General features: G+C 43.8%; 1 protein-coding gene across 1 annotated transcript; it reads right to left on the reverse strand.

Moving 5' to 3' along the window:
- Positions 1–4198: 4198 nt before the first annotated feature.
- Positions 4199–7283, reverse strand: ZNF671 (zinc finger protein 671). The gene is given in 8 exon segments (XM_043435632.1): positions 4199–4461; positions 4464–4864; positions 4866–4990; positions 4992–5103; positions 5105–5253; positions 5255–5400; positions 6404–6510; positions 7120–7283. Coding segments are annotated over 8 exon segments (1467 nt in total).
- Between the last annotated feature and the right edge of the window lie 9843 nt (positions 7284–17126).

The raw sequence follows: 17126 nt of genomic DNA on the forward strand, positions 1-17126 counted from the left end.
ACAAAAGATCAAAGATTAGTTACATGGGACCCAGTGAACTGATGAATACAGATATAATTTTATGGGTTCGTCTGAAGTATTACTAGCTTTTAATCTTTGCTTCCCAGATAAAAGGAAATATTTACCTTTAAGCTAATAGTGATTTAAAGCAACTTGATAAATCTTTTCTCTCTAATTGATCCCTCCAAAAGTTGGAAACTCTTAGTGAATCTTATTCTCATGGCATTATGGTACTTCCTTGGTGGTTCAGATGCTGAAGAATCCACCTGCAATGCAGAAGACTCAAGTTTGATCCCTGGGTTAGGAAGATCCCCTGGAGATGGGAATGGCAACCCACTCTAGTGTTCTTGCCTGGGAAATCCCATGGACAGAGGAGCCTGGCGGGCTACAGTCCATAAGGTCAGAGACACGACTTAGCTACAGAGCACATGACTATGCACTCTGCTTACAGGATTCACAGGTAAGTGTCGCCACCTCCTGGCAAGTTCAGGAATCACATGATATTGGTTACCTTGACAAGAGAGGAATTCCCCCTTCGTGGATCACAGCCTTGTGGTGAAGGGCTTGCATACCTCAACGAAGCTAGGAGCCATGCAGTGCAGGGCCACCCAAGACAGAGGGGTCATAGTGAAGAGTTATGACAAAATCTGGTCAACTGGAGGAGGAAGATCAATCCCCCCAGGTCGGAAAGTGTCCAATATGCTACTGGGGAAGAGTGGAGGGTAATTCCTAATAGCTCCAGAAAGAATCAAGTGGCTGGGCCAAAGGGGAAATGATGCTCAGCTGTGGATGTGACTGGTGGTGAAAGTAGAGTCCAATGCTGTAAAGACAGCATCACCAACACACATGAGTTTGAGCAGACCTCGGGAGATAGTGAAGGACATGGGAGCCTGGCGTGCTGCAGCCCATGGGGTCACAAAGAGCTGGACACAACTTAGCATCTGAATAAGAAACAGAGGAATTCATCCAACTGTTTAGATAGATCTCTGACATCAGTCCCTTGGTATGGCTTCCCTTGCCTTGAAAGGCCTCTTAGAAGTTCAGTCTGAGGGACTTTCCAGGCGATCCAGCAATTAAAACGGCTCTGGGCTTCCATTGCAGGTGTGTGGATTCAATGACAGATAGGAGAACTAAGATTCTGCATGCCCTTTGGCATGGCCAAAGAATAAAAAAAAAAGCACAGCATGTGTTATAAAAAGACAAAGAAAACGCAGAATTACATTGGGGGTCAGAGACCTCCAGGCAGTTTCACAGACTGTTACCCACACAGTGTTGTGATGAACTTCCAGATTAAGCCACAGATATCTGGGTGATGACTCCTGACTTTTGGAAGGCTCAAGTCAGAAGATATCGGCAGGGACTTTTATGCCTTTCTGATAACAGTCAAGCCAGACTGCCTAACCATTATCATCAGTAATCAAACTGACCTTAGTGTTGTCACAGGATTTTAGGCCACGCTGCGTGGCGTGTGGGGCCTTAGTTCCCCAGCCAGGCATCAAACCTGTGACCTCCAAATTGAAAGCACTGAGTCTTAACCACTGGACTGCCAGGGAAGTCACTGCCACAGGATTTTTTAACATTAAACAACACATAATAAATCCTGTTATTCTTATCTTAGCAAAATGTCAAAGCCGGATATTTAGAAGTCCCAAGAGACAAAGCTAGAACTGTTCTGGTTCAGTTTTAAAACAAATTTTATCTTACATGAAAACAAATGCCCAATACAGCAAAATTTCTGGGATGCTGGAATATAGTCACTCCAGTCATTTTCGCCCGAGAAGTCCATGGACAAAGGAGCTTGGTAGGCGACAGTCCATGAGGTCGAAACTGTTGGACATGCCTGAGTGATTACTTACAGAACAAGTGACTACATTAGGTGCGAGTTCTTGAATAAATGACACTATCCACCTTAAGAAAACAGAAAGGACAGACTAAATCCTATGTTTGGCAGCTGTATGATTATTCCACCATATCCTCATACCCTGGGAGTCAGGGCAGCAAACTGACAACCGATTAAACCTCTTTCAATAGGAGTTACCAAAAACACTGGGTAAGTCACAAAACGCATATCTCTGGAATCCTAGATTTTCATTATCTCAGCCCCCATTTTCCTTTCTGCACAGCAATAGACTTGACCTGATTCATCGAGTCTAGGGACTTCCCTGGAGGTCCAGCAGTTAAGACACTGCACTTCCACTTCAAGGGTGTGGGTTCAATCCCTGGTGAGGGAACTAAGATCACAGATGTTGCATGGTGTGATTTTAGAAAAGTAAGAAAAAAAACTGATTCATCAAGTTTAAGCAAATCCACAGAATGTTTATAGATTGTCATGCAAGTGAACTTGGCTATAGAAGAAACACAGCACTGGAGGTCCTGACAATTTCTATACCCTCTCATCCTGTATAGCTATAGAATGGGAATATCTGAGGAGGTACCTTTAGCAAGTACATCCCTCTAGGGTGCTGTAATCTCTCCAACTGCTTATTATGCATACTCAGTGTTTCTGAACCAATATGGTTCCTGTAGGACACCCAGCTAGTGACACTTGCCTCCCAAATTCTGAACTCAGACTCCTTGGCAGATACTGGGGACCAATTGCTTCTTACTAATGCTTGAGAACATTCTACAGGAACAAGGGACCATCTGGTTATCTTCATACTTACAAATAAAACTAGCATTGAGGCCACATGTATCTGGTGGGACCCAGAAGTCAGTCCTATAATATCTTGATAGCAATGCAAACTGGGCCAAAAATGGACAGCTATTCTTTGCCATCATACTGGACTCTCTGAAGCACAGAAATCTGAGGGTTCTCATGAAATCTATTTACCCTTTCACACTGGTAGAACACAACTGTGTCCTTAACAGACTCCACACAGTAAACAGAATCCTCAAGATTACAGGTAGCTCAGAGTAGGGACTTTATTACTGTACTAAAATGAACAGGTGTGAGGCTCATGGTTCCAAGGCTGGGGGACTTGCAGACTGTATTTTACACTCCTAATGAGACCAAGACATCCCAAAGGTAAATCCCTGCAGGCTTTCTGGAGAACACACGTGCTGATCCTTTCCATACTGAACCCAGTAAAAGGGGGAAAATAAGGCCCCCTGTGGGCCCCTGAGGCTACTCCTGACTCCTCCCAGGGGACTGGGGAGACAGCAGAGGTTGGCCTGCCTGAGCCTGTAACCAAGGCACATTGTGGGACTTCTCCCATATGCAGGATGCCCTCTACCACCGGCAAAGGCACTTAGTGTAGAATGTGTACCACAGCTCCTGAAAGCAACTCACACATGGGGCGCTCATCGAGAGCCTTCCTGTTGTGAGTGTTTATATGTATGAGGTGTCACTTCTGATTGATGGCTCTCTTACAAAGCCCATGCTCAGATCTTTACTCCGGGGAGTTGTCAGGGTGAACAAGGAGATAGCATATTCCCTGGGCTCTAAAGCCATTGTCCAGTGTGGTCTTTCTGTGCTAATAAGGTTTGCTGTTGTTCAGTCACTCAGTCTTTGAGAACCCATGGACTGCAACATGCCAGGCTCCCCTGTCCTTCACTGTCTCCTAGAGTTTGCTCAGATTCATGTCCCTTGAGTTTGTGATGCCATCCGACCATCTCATCCTCTGCCACCCTCTTTTCCTCTTGCCTTAATCTTTCCCAGAATCAGGATCTTTTCCAATGAGTCGGCTCTTCACATCAGGTGGCCAAAGTATTGGAGTTTCAGCTTCAGCATGTCTTCAATAAACATTCAGGGTTGATTTCCTTTCAGATTGACTGGTTTGATCTCCTTGCAGTCCGGACACTCAAGAGTCTTCTCCAGCACCACAGTTTGAAAGCATCAATTCTTTGGCACTCAGGCATCATTATGGTCCAAGTTTGGTCTTTGGGAAAAGGCTTTCATGCTTCCCTGGTGGCTCAGTGGTAAAGAATCCACCTTCCAATGCAGTAGACATGGGTTCAGTCCCTGGGTTGGGAAGATCCCCTGGAGGAGGACATGGCAACCCACTCCAATATTCTTGTCTGGGAAACTCCATGGTCCATGCAAACTCCATGGGGTTGCAAAGAGTCAGACACAACTTAGTGACTAGAGAACAACAAAGGCTTTCCTATGTCTGCTGCACTCACAGGCACTGCCAGGAATTCTCAAGTGCACAGTAAGCTGGGAGCATTGGGTAAGAGATCTTCCATGTTCCCTGCACTCTCATGGTTCTTCTTCAATATGAGTCCTCTGGTGGAGAACAAGCATGTATTTGCAGTTGAACTCTTTCCCGCAGTTACTGCAAACATAAGTCCTTGCTCCCATGTGAACCTTCCAGTGCTGAGTAAGGTTTGGCCTTTGAGCAAATACCTTCCCACACCTGCTACACTCATAAGGCTTTTCTCCAGAATGGGACTTCTGGTGCTGAATGAGTTTAGAGATGCAACTGAAGACTTTCCCACATTTCCTGCACTTGTAGTCACTGTGTGAACTCGCCAGTGTAAATTAAGGTGGGACCTTTGACTGAAGGTCTTCCCACATTCGCTGCACTCATAGGGCTTTTCTCTAGTGTGAGTTCTCTGGTGCAGAACCAGTGTGTGTTTGCAGTTGAACTCTTTCCCACATTCACTGCACATGTATGGCCTTGCTCCTGTGTGAAACTCCTGGTGTTGAATGAGGTTCGATTTGCTGTTAAAGAATTTTCCACAGTTACTGAACTAAAAGAGCCTTTTTCCTGTGTGAACTCGCCTGTGTTCAAACAGGCCAGAGACCTGTCTGAAAAATTTCCTGCATTCTTTGCATTTGTAAGGCCTTTCACCTGTGTGTATGGTCTGATGTTTGTAAAGGTCACAGCTTTGGCTGAAGCATTTCCCACATTTGCTGCCACACTCCAGTGTGGATTCTCTGATGTCAAGCAAGCGTGTCTTTCCAGGTGAATTCTTTCCCACATTCACTGCATTTGTTAAGCTTCTGTCCAGTACTAAGGGCTCCCCCACAACCAGTGCTCATGTGGGGGCTTCATTCTGTCATGAGGGACCTAGTGCTGAAGGTCAGAGGCAGCTGGCATGTGCATTCTGCCTTCACCATATACATAGATATTCTCCATCACACAGATTCTGCAGCTTTTCAGAGTCTCTGCTCTCATTCTTCCTGAAGAATTTCTCTCCACTGTGCTGTTTCTGGTGCTGGTGGAGATCTGCACTGAACCAGAACTGTCTCCCATAGGCCTCACACTTGTGTGGCTTCTGCCTGGCTTTCCCCTCCTGGTTATTCAGTAGGGTGAAAGATGTCTTTTGATATTGGGCCAGTCATGTCATATGGCTGGGTCTTCAGACCTGCCACAGGGGTCCTAAATGGTGACATTCCTTCTAAAGAAATAGTCTGCTCAGAGGAAGCAGCCTCAGCCTCCACACCATGGCAACAATCTGCAACAGAGGAGTGCCCAATGAGACACATGTTGACTTTCAGGGAGGGGACAACCCCACCATAAACACGTCTGACACACCCAGGGTGAGTCCATGGGACTATTCACAGGAGAGTGAGGTGGGACAGGTTGAGGAAGGGGTTGCTGTGCAGTGTGGGGCCTCTGAACGTCACAGAGTGGGAGAGGCCTCCTGACGGCAAGGACATGAGTACAAGTTTCAACAAACAGCTTCCAGGAGGAGGTTGGTCATTGGGGCAGGTGAGTGCTAGGGAGAAAGGCATGTCCAGGTCCAGAAAACCCAGTTACAAGTGAGTAACTGGTGTTCAAAGATTACTGGAGCATATGTGCACCTCTCATGAGACATGCAGTGCAGGCCAATGCTGTAGACAAATGCAGACTGAGCAGTAAGGAGTAGTGGGTGCAAGGTAGATGCTAGGGTCCAGAAGTCAGACTAGAAGTAAGTCACAGTGCTCAGAATATGGGGAAGAATAGGTAGATTCTTGTGTGGTCACGTGCATGCTCAGTCACTTCAGTCATGTCCAACTCTTTGTGACCCCATGGACTACAGCCCACCAGGCTCCTCTGTCCATGGAACTTCCCAGGCAAGAATACTGGAGTTGGGTAGACAGACTAGAAGTAAGTCACAGTGCTCAGAATATGGGGAAGAATAGGTAGATTCATGTGTGGTCACGTGCATGCTCAGTCACTTCAGTCATGTCCAACTCTTTGTGACCCCATGGACTACAGCCCACCAGGCTCCTCTGTCCATGGAACTTCCCAGGCAAGAATACTGGAGTTGGGTTGCCATGTCCCTCTCTTGGCAATCTTCCCAACCCAGGGAACACAGGGTTCCCAATCCCAAAACAGGGATTAAACCTGTGTCTCCTGCAGTGCAAGTGGATTGACACCCACATAGGACTTGAAACCAAACACTGGCAGGAACAGTTGATATTTCTGTATTTGAACCCAACCTTGACATCCCACTCTTCTCTGTGTCCACTCACCATGTCCCATATGAGGCTCTTTCTCTGTGGCTGGAGTCATCTCCACCTGGGCAGGTATCCAGGGTTCTTCCCTCTGCTCCAGCTGCATGATGAAGTGTGATCTGGTGGGTATGATTCTTGAGGGAAACCCAGGACAGGTGAGTACAGGCTCAGAGCAACCCATCTTGTGACAGACTACCAGTTAAAAAAATAATAATTATCACTGGGACTTCCCTGATGGTCCAGTGGTTAAGACTCTGAGCTTCCAATGCAGGGGCTCAGGTTTGATCCCTGGTGGGGGAACTAAGGTCCCACATGCTGCACTGCATGCCCAAAATAATAATAATTATTATTATTATGAAAAGAACCATGAAGGAACCATCCAAGAGTCTCCATTAAGTAGTGAGTATATGAGTGCTTGAAACTCTGGTAGGATGGAGCTTCAGAAAAATGTCACCTGGAGCAAGAGGCCAGAACCTTGGGCACATAGATGTCATAATTCTGGACAGATTCACCAACCCAGAAAGCAACTATAATTAATGGGCTCCACTGGGCCAACCATGCCTTGTGATCACTTAAACCTCAGCTTGTGTGGCTTTGGGGCTTCTCCGTAAGAAGTGAGGACACAGCTAGAGAGCTCAGCCCTGGCATCTCCTCCAGGAGACACAGCAAGAAATCAGTGTGGGAAGGACAGAGTGGACCCTGGGGAGAAGGAAAAAGGAGATGGGGTTGGTGTGAGGGCCTTACCCAGGGATGCTAAAAGTGCCAAGGTCTCCAGCATCATATTTCCATACAGGAATCTCTGGGCCTCACCAAGGAGCCTCCATTCTTCCAGGGAGAAGCACACAAACATATCCTCAGACAGGACACAGCCCTGCAAAGATGGAGACACAAGGTCCATGAGAAGTATCTTCACTGAACATCCCCACACTGCCTACCCATAGCAATGTCCTGCTCCCTCATGTCCCCAGGTTGCCAGGTCACAGAAAGTACCAGACACCTCCACCACTGGACCTCGCTCTCTCCTGACCACCCCCAGCGAGCACTGTATCAGCCCACAGCAACAACGAGTGGGCTGTGAGATAGATGCCATCTAAAGTCCATGCCTGGGCTTTCCTGGTGGCTCAGTGGTAAAGGAGCCACCTGCCAACGCAGGAGACACAGATTCCATCCCTAATCCAGGAAGAGCCCACATGCCATGGAGCAACTAAGCCCCGTGCTGCAACTACTGAAGCCCTTCTGCCCAGAGTCAATGCTCTGCAACAAGAGAAGACGCCGCAGTGAGAAGCCCTTGTGCTACAACTAGAGAAAGCCCAGGTGTCAGTGAAGACACAACACAGCCAAACAAGCAAATAAGTAAATTTTTTACAAAAAGAGTCCATGCCTGGCCCAGTTCCCCTAGGGAACCCTGTAACATACTTCCTGGGCATAATTCCTACACCTGGGCTCACTCTTTTCACTTACGTCTCCAATGACAGGGACCATCAGTTAACACTCCCTTCTCTCATGCACTTTGCTCTTCAGACTGTGTCTCCCTCACATCTTGAGCTACCTACCACCAGGCTTCTGTCCCACATCACAGATGTCACACTGGACTCCTCACAGGTCACCCTGCACACAACATGGACAGAGCACTTGGCAATGCAACCAGGCTGCCATCTTGTCACAAACCTCCAATGGCCCCCAATGCCAAAGCCCCCATTCCTGGTCTAAAGGCCCTGCAAGCTGGTCCTTTTCCTTTCTTCAAATCCCAGGGACCCAGAACCTCATGCAAACCTCAGTTACTCTCAGCCCTCTTCCATTTCTCAGCTGTACATTGCATTAGTTTCCTATCACTGCTGGAACAAGCCACTATGAGCTGGTGGCTTAAATCAACACAAATTTATCACCTTACATCTGGAGGGTATAAATCCAAAATGGGCAAAGATTTCAGGAATTAGGAAATGGAGGTCATTGTGCTGTTTATCACACACATGTTGTCTGCACACTGGTCACAATATTTCTACACCTGAATATTAACTTGACAACAGACTTCCCCATTTCACTGGCTGGCATTTCCATCCTTTCAGCAGCTAAACTGAAAACTTTGGGTCCTCTCTCCTCGACTTCCATCTCTCATAATCCACTTAAGAAAATAAAACCAGCTTTAGTAAAATTACAGCTTGTATGCCATGGAGCAGCTGAGCCTGTGTGCCACAACTACTGAGCCTGTGCTCCAGAGCGCTATCTCTGCAACAAGAGAAGCCACCACAGTGAGAAGTCCATGCACCACAACTAGAGTAGCCCCACAGTAATGAAGACTCAGTGCAGTCAAAAATAAATAAAGTTAAAATCACAGCCTAGAATTACAACCTCTTGTGCCACTTTCACAGCAATCACTCCAGTGCAGCCCACCAACATTCATTTAGATGCCTGCGATAGTCTCTGCCTCAATTTCCCTGTGGTGTGACCACATATAAAACTAAAATTCTCAATGAGCTTATGGTTGCCAGGGGGCAAGGAAGAGTTAGGGAGTTTGGGGTGGACACGTACATACTGATTCATTTAAAATGGATAACCAATAAGGAGCTACTGTACAGCACAGGGAACTCTGCTCAATGTTACGAGGCAGTGTGGATGGGAGGGGAGCTGGGGGGAATGTATACATGTATATATATCGCTAGGTCCCTTTGCTGTCCACCTGAAACCATCACAACATTGTTAACTGGCTATGAAAAAGTGAAAGTGTTAGTCACTCATTTGTGTCTGACTCTTTGTGACCCCATGGACTATAGCCTGCCAGGCTCCTCTGTCCGTGGGATTCTCCAGGCAAGAATACTGGAGTGGATTGCCACTCTCTCCTCCAGGGAATCTTCCCGACCCAGGAATCAAACCTGAGTCTCCTGCATTAGCATGTGGGTTCTTTACTGTCTGGGTCACCAGGGAAGCCCCTAATTGTCTATACCCCAATACAAAAAAAGTTAAAAAAAAAAAAAAACACACACACACACACACACCTAAAATTCTGGTCTATAACCTCTGCAGAAACTGAACCTGATTTATATCCACTTCCAACTTAGGGATCAATCAGCCCTCTCCCTCCCATGCCTGTGAACCTCAGCTTCAGGGAAGTGATGGTGCCCAACTCCCTTGTTATTACCAAGCTCTGAATAGGTGGCCTTCATTTATCTCATGTGGGTGGGCTTGTGTCGGGGTCCAGCCTCGGCAGGATCCAGGGGATACCCTCGGGATGAACGGTGTTGGCGAGAGAAGACAAGTGAAACCAGCCTTGATAGGGCCAAGTCTGCGAGGGACAGAGAGAGAAAGAGAGAGAGAGAGAGGGAGAGTGACCAGCCAGGGGGTGCAGCAGAGTCTGGTAATGCTTTATTTTTTACCGTAGCTTTTATACCCTAAGTTAGTACATTTTTAAGGGGAAGATAGTTTAACATTACATCAGCTTGTTCTTCACGAAACCAGGGTGTTTTCTGCATACTTCTTTGTTTATGAGGGTCTTGTACATTATCTTCTGGCCTTGGGGCCTATTAACATTTTATGCAGGTCAGTTGAATGTAAACCTATTTTCTGTTTCTATGGTGATCTTAACTGAAAGGTAGCAGTCTCATAGGGCAACAGTACAGAGTAGAAGTATAACCCTGTTAACATAAAAATTAATCCTTCTGTAGAAGTTGTCAGTTGAGTTTATCTAAGAAGTTTACCCCAGACTGACTCTGCGACTTTGGTGAGGCAGCCTGTGCCTAGCACTCCTGGCTGACAATTAGCAACCATCTCATTGTTACTACACTAGGGCTAAGCTCTTATTTTTCTAGATCTATAACTATATTAACAATGGTTTCCACAGCACAACCTTAGTACATTAACAGCAAAAACACAGCAAGCAAAACACAGCAAGCAAACATCAACCCAATAACCACCTTTAGAGTAATATTTCTTATGTTTTCTAATGGACTCCTTCATCCCTCAAAAAGGCTCTATGTCTATTAGGGCTTCTATATGATCAGGTTCTTTATGCTGTCTTATGATTAGGGTATTATAAGCAATCATGCATATTAGTACCAAGGGCATAAACGCATTTGCCAAACAAACTAAAATAACAGCAAAGGAGTTTAAATTAAAACCCTCCTTTCACCCTGGATAATCTCATAAAATACCACCACCCGGGAAACTTATTGATTAAAGTTCTAAATTGATTGTTATTTGGGAAGAGATTGGGGAAGGCCTTCTACCCCTGTCACAGAATTGAGGGAGTAGTCTATTGAAGTAAGCATCAGAAAGACAGATATCATCTTTAAGGTGAGTGCTGGGGGCAGCTTTTCAGAATCCCTGAAAACCTGATCCACCTTGCCCATCAGGTTTTCTCCTTGTGACCTTGTCATGGGTGGGATCTCGTGTGCTGGCTCCCGGCAGGCTTGCTTTATTCCCACACCTGCCCTGGCTCCGACTCCACCATGGCTCTGCCTCCTTCACAGCGTGTTCTCTCTGCTGCCAGAGGCAGTCTGCTGAGACTTGCTCCAAATTCCCCAGAGCTCCTGTCACCCTCAGAGTAGAGGCCAAGACTCTCAGCCAGCCATTTCAGGCCTGAATCCTGTCCCTCTGTTGTCTATCCCCCGAAAGGAAAGAGACTAATGGTTCATTGAACACTCACAGCTCAGCCTCACCTCCAAGCACCTGAACATACTTGGGATGCCTTTCATCCTTCACCTCTCTGGGTTCTATGGGAATCACGCCATGTAACTATGGCTTTGATTGAACCTGTCTCCTCAGGGAGGGCTTCCCAGGTGGCTCAGCGGTAAAGAATCTACTTGCCAATGCAGGTGACATGGGTTTGATCCCTGGGTTGGGGAGATCCCCTGGAGAAGGAAATGACAACTCATTCCAGTATTCTTGCTGGAAAATCCTAAGGACAGAGGAGCCTGGTGGGCTACAGTCCATGAGGTCACAAAGAATCAGACATGACTGAGCACGTCTTGCCCCAGGACAGGGGTGCTAGTCTTGTCTCCAGCATTCTGCACTCCTGGAGATGAGATGGGACGCTGGAAGCTCTGGTCCAAGGTGAACTGCTCACAGGAAAAGGCCCCTCTTCTGGGCCATGACTGGCAGAGAGATGACACGTTGTAGCATTGAGAATTCTGGGTATTTTAGGCCCCAGTTTGCCTCCAGTCACAAAGGGGAAGCCCCTGGTCAGAAGGTGGAAGTAAACGAATCATTTATTGAGGGCTTACTGTCTTCTTAGCCTGCCAGTTGCTCCCAAGCCTCAGGCTGCATATCACACCTCAAAATCTCTGTAACCAGATGAGGCTGGTACCAAACCCAAGTTCAACTGCTTGCCACTGGAAAAAGCAGACAAATGTTGGTGGGAAAGGAACAGTTGCTTTATTTAGGAGACCAGCAGTCTGGGAAGATGGTGGACTAATGTCCTGAGACCATCCAAGTTGCCGGTTATGAGACAAAGGATTTAAAGGCTGTGTGAGGAAGAAAAAAATAAATAAATAAATAAAGGCTGTGTGAGGAAGTGGGCTGCAGGGTGTGTGATCCACTTGTGCTCAGTCCTTAGATTGGTTGGCCTCAAGGTGAAATTTCAACAGGTCTGGTTCTGTCTGCTTGTGGTCAGCAGTTTTCCCCCGATGGGGGGCCTGCTTCCTGTAAAATCTCCAGCAGGCGCTCCACATCCTGAGTGAGATACGCTGATTCTGGCTGTTTTGGAGGTTCACAGCCTGCAAATACCAGCCTCTGAATTTGGGACCCAAAGCCAGCAGCTTCACTTCCATGATGTGGAATGCAAATTGAAGTTAAAACCTCTCTTGCAGACCTCTGTGAAGTTACTTAAATATTCCTCAAACATAAATGAGCATTCACTAAAATAGTACCCATATCTTGGTAAGGTTACATTATTAAGGGCTTAAACCATGGCATGGTGCACGATTAGTGCTGGCTACATGGTCCTCATCATCAGGAACCTTGGCTATCAGGTACCTGTGTGGTGGGAGGTGAGGAAAGCCTGCCTATGTACAGAGTTCTGGGCAATGTCTATCAGAATTCACACACACACACCATGGACCTATGAGGAGCCTTAACAGGAATGATTTAAAATTTTATAGGATGGCAGTGTGTACAATCTGTACCATTTAAAATTCATTTAGGAAGAAAATAATCACACATACAGAATGATATCATCAATTTCAGGTAGCCAGTTTCATTAGGGGTATGTTCTTCTAGGCAAGATGATTCAAGATTTATAGTTTAAGAAATATTTTTCCCTCAGGAGTATATTTTTTTGAAACAGGCAAGAGCAATTTTTTAACTGTGTCATAAGGTATGTGGAATCCTAGTTCTCCAGCCAGGGATCAAACCCATGCCCCCGGCTTCAGAAGTGTGGAGTCTTAACCACAGCATAGGGTGGTAGCATAAACTTTTTATATCTTACTTTCAAATTCACAGCCTTTGAACTTACACTAGAACCAATCATGTGTTTGGCTTCAAACTGGCAAGGCAATCTACGACATGGTGTCCAGTGTCTGACTTCAGGGCCTGTAACCCCATTACTGATTATGGTACATTAGCCAGAAAGCCTCACTTCTCTAAGCGTCTATTTCCTCATTTCTGAAAGCGGGAAACAACAGTATTCATAGCACATGATTGTTGGGGTTATTACCTGGAGAATTACATGCCATCCTCTAGTCATTCTCCCAACTGTGCTTCAAACCTTTCACATTGGAAGACCAGGAAATGACTCCTGACCATCCATATTCTTTTGAGTTGATTCAGAGGCCTTCAGGTGCTCACTTCTTCCAGGAACAAGAACCTCACCCCCCACCAGCCTCCCTGACCCTACTATCCTCAGGTAAACTGGCCCTAGGTGGATCTGGCTAGTAAATGAAAGCTCAGCCTGAATTCCCATGACTCAAGCTTACCAGGTTCAGTCTTCAACAGGACACCATCACTTGATACTGGAGTGCAAAATGAGCACAAAACTCTCAGAGGAGGGAAAAAGTGAAATCAAATTCTATAAGAAAGACTGCTCCATTTATTTAAGTCATCTTTAATTTCTCTGAGCAGAAGTGTTTTTCTTGATTTCAGCTAAACTTTGAAGTTTTCAGTAATACTGAAAAGAATAATTTTGTAGTTTTCAATGAATGAGGAATGAATATAATCAAAGAATTTGCATATATTTAATTATATTTGTTCCTATTTTACTTTTTATGCTATAGATTTAGAAAATTTAATTATTCAATTGTTTTCTATGTATTACTAATACATAGAACAGTTCATTTATATCTATAACCCTCTGTCCACCATATACACACGTGTATTTATTTTTTTTTATTTATTTTTTTATTAGTTGGAGGCTATTTTTTTTAATTTTTTTTTATTAGTTGGAGGCTATTTTTCACACGTGTATTTATAAATATATGTAAAGAGAAAAAGAACTATACACAGCACTTTGCTACATTCAACTATGCTAGTGAGTTTTCTGCATCAAATGATATGTGATTTTTCTTCTTTAACCTGTTAATATGGTGGATAACATTCTTTGTTTTTCTCATATTAAATAAGCCCAACACCACTAAAAAAAATCTCTCTGGTTACGGTATGTAATTCTTTTTACACATAGCTGAATTTTATTTGCTAATATTGTTTTAATGATATTTATATTTATTTTCATGAGGTGTGTGTATGCTCAGTTGCATTCGATTCTTTGACTGTAGTCTGCCAGGCTCCATTTTCATGAGGTTGGTTCTAAAAATTTCAGATGTTTTAGAATGTTTTTTATATTCTCTGTTCTCTAAAGATCGCTGTATTTGGTATGCAGTTCTCAAATGTCAACGGGTTTATCTTATCATATGCCTGATAATCACCTTGACTCCTTCTTCCACTGGTTGCTCTTATTTTTGTCATTTAGGTTGGAGTTGTATTTCTTGTTCTAATTAATACAGTTTCCTTGTATGTCCTGTGTGCTCATCCTTTGGCAGTTTTAGAAACTGGAGATATAGTCTTTTGCTCTTTAAATTTTAACTGTCATGAGCTTTATGGAATAGAAGCCTGCAATTCTAAAAGAAATTACTCATCAATTTCCCCACACAAAATATTTTGGTTTTTGGTGATACTTTAAATTGTTCTTGAGACTTCCCCAGCAGTCCAGTGGTTAAGATATCACACTGCCAACACAGGGGGCATGGGTTTGATCTCTGGTCAGGGAACTAGGTCTCACATGCTGTGTGGTACAGTTAAAAAAAAAGTTAAAAAGAATTATTCTTGTCTGTTTAAAAAAACTATGCTCCTAATTTATCTTCTATTGGTTTCCTTATTTCTTTTGCTTCCCTGGTGGCTCAGGTGGTAAAGACTCCATCTCAATGCAGGAGACCTGGGTCCGATCCCTGGGTCTAGAAAATTCCCTGGAGAAGAAAATGGCAACCCACTCCAGTATTCTTATCTGGAGAATCCCATGGACAGAGGAGCCTAGTGGGCTGGGACAGTCTATGGGGTTGCAAACAGTCAGACAGAACTGAGCGACTAACACACAATTTCTTTTACTCTTTGATATGTAATAGTTCTTATTTTAAAACTTACTGAAATTTACTTTATGCCCCCAGAGTTTAATTTATCTCGGAGGAATGTACTATGCGTACCTGAAAAGAATGTGTATTCTGCTGTAGACTGAAGTAATGTCTTATACATATTTACTGAATAAAAATAGCTGATGATACTGGTCATGTCTTCTGTATCCTTATTATTTTCCTGCCTATTCTATTAATTATTGAGAGTAAAGAATTTTGAAAGCCTATTCTTAGGTACAAATATACTTAGCATTTATTTATTTATGGCCATGCGACTTGCAAGACCTTAATTTGACCAGAGATCAAACCTGTGACCCTTGCAGTAAAAGCACATAATTCTAACCACTGGAGCACCAAGAATCCCCCAGTTAGCATTTTCAAATCTTCTTGATTAAATTACTTGTTTAATATTATAAAATGGCCATGTGTTTTCTTTGGTCATATTATTTTTCCTTAAGTTTTTCTTATATTAAAATAACCTCTCCAACACTCTTTTGGTTAGTATTCACGTATTATTTCATTCTATTCCTTTTCACTTAAATTTATGTTTGTAATTAAGGATTATTTATTATAGGTTCTCCAAGAATTTAATCATCTGAAAAAAATTTTCCCTATAATTTAAGTATATGAGAGTATTTTATTTTATTTTATTTTATTTATATGAGAGCATTTAAAGCAAAAAACTGAAAAATAATTGTAGGAACAAAAGTATAACTTATTCATTCACATACATCTTCTTAGAAAGAGATAAATCAAACAAAGAATAAGCATATAGATGATATTAGTAATATAACATTCAGAAGATACACATTTATCTTGATTTTACACTGTTGAACATTTGAAAAATCACATTCACTAAGGTAAAAATGAAGCCACAATATAGAAAGGTTTCTGAATTCTCTATGAACATATCCATATTTGTTTACTACAGCAGTGCAGTACTAAGATTTATAACAAGAAATACATATTTGGTCTTTGTCTAGGTTTCCAGCACAGAACTCATAAAACCTTAGGTCTTTCCTAAGGGAGAAGCCAAATCAAAAACAACACTCATTTGTGGATGTGACTGGTGATGGAAGTAAGTCCGATGCTGTAAAGGGCAATATTGCATAGGAACCTGGAATGTTAGGTCAATGAATCGATGCAAATTGTAAGTGGTCAAACACGAGATGGCAAGAGTGAACATCGATGTTTTAGGAATCAGAGAACTAAAATGGACTGGAGTGGGTGAATTTAACTCAGATGACCTTTATATCTACTACTGTGGGCAAGAATCCCTTAGAAGAAATGGAGTAGCCATCCAATTTCCTGAAAAACAACTCTGGCAAACATCTTAATTGTTTAGGCATTACAGCTTAGATGACATGAAGGCATTTTACAGTTCATTTATTTATTAAGCAAGTTATAGTTTAATGGGCTTCTCAGGTGGTGCTAGTGGTAAAGAATCCACTTACCAGTGCAGCAGATGCAAGAGAGGTGGGTTCAATCCCTGGGTCAAGAAGATGGCCTAGAGTAGGAAATGGCAACCCATTCCAGTATTCTTGCCTAGAAAATTCCATGGACAGAAGAGTCTGGTGACTACAGTCCATGGGGTCACAAAGAGTCAGACACGACCGCACGACAGAGCACACAGTTTAATAGATCTAACTGATGACTCCTCTCAGTTTCAATAGCAGTTATGTGTTTTGTGCTTGTCTCAGGCTATTGATAGCCAATGTCTCCTTTGTCTGTATCAACAGTGATTGTCCTACCCAGCAAAGAACACTCTTTTTTAAAATCCATATTATATACCTTATTCCTCAATATTCTTTTGCCCAATCATTCCAGGGCCAGGCTCCAGGCAACTAGATATCACTCCTGTATACCAAGTCTCTCACCTCAGTTATTCAACTTTATTGTTCTTGTTTAGTCACTAAATGATATCCAATTCTTTGTGCCCCATGGACTGTACCTGCATGGCTCCTCTGTCCATAAGATTTCCCAGGCAAGAATACTAGAATGGGTTGGCATTTCCTATTGAAATAGCCAATCTTAAGCTGTTTGCTCTGCCCTTGCCTTGCCTTTTCCTTGAAACCTCGTGAAGGACCTGGCCTAGACTTCCCCTCCCTTCTGCATGTAAGTTAAATAAGCAGGATGACAGTATATGGCCTTGTTGTACTCTTTTCCCAATTTTGAACCATTCCACTGTTCCA

This window comes from Cervus canadensis, chromosome 18 (genome assembly GCF_019320065.1).
Source record: "Cervus canadensis isolate Bull #8, Minnesota chromosome 18, ASM1932006v1, whole genome shotgun sequence".
Lineage (NCBI taxonomy): Eukaryota > Metazoa > Chordata > Mammalia > Artiodactyla > Cervidae > Cervus > Cervus canadensis.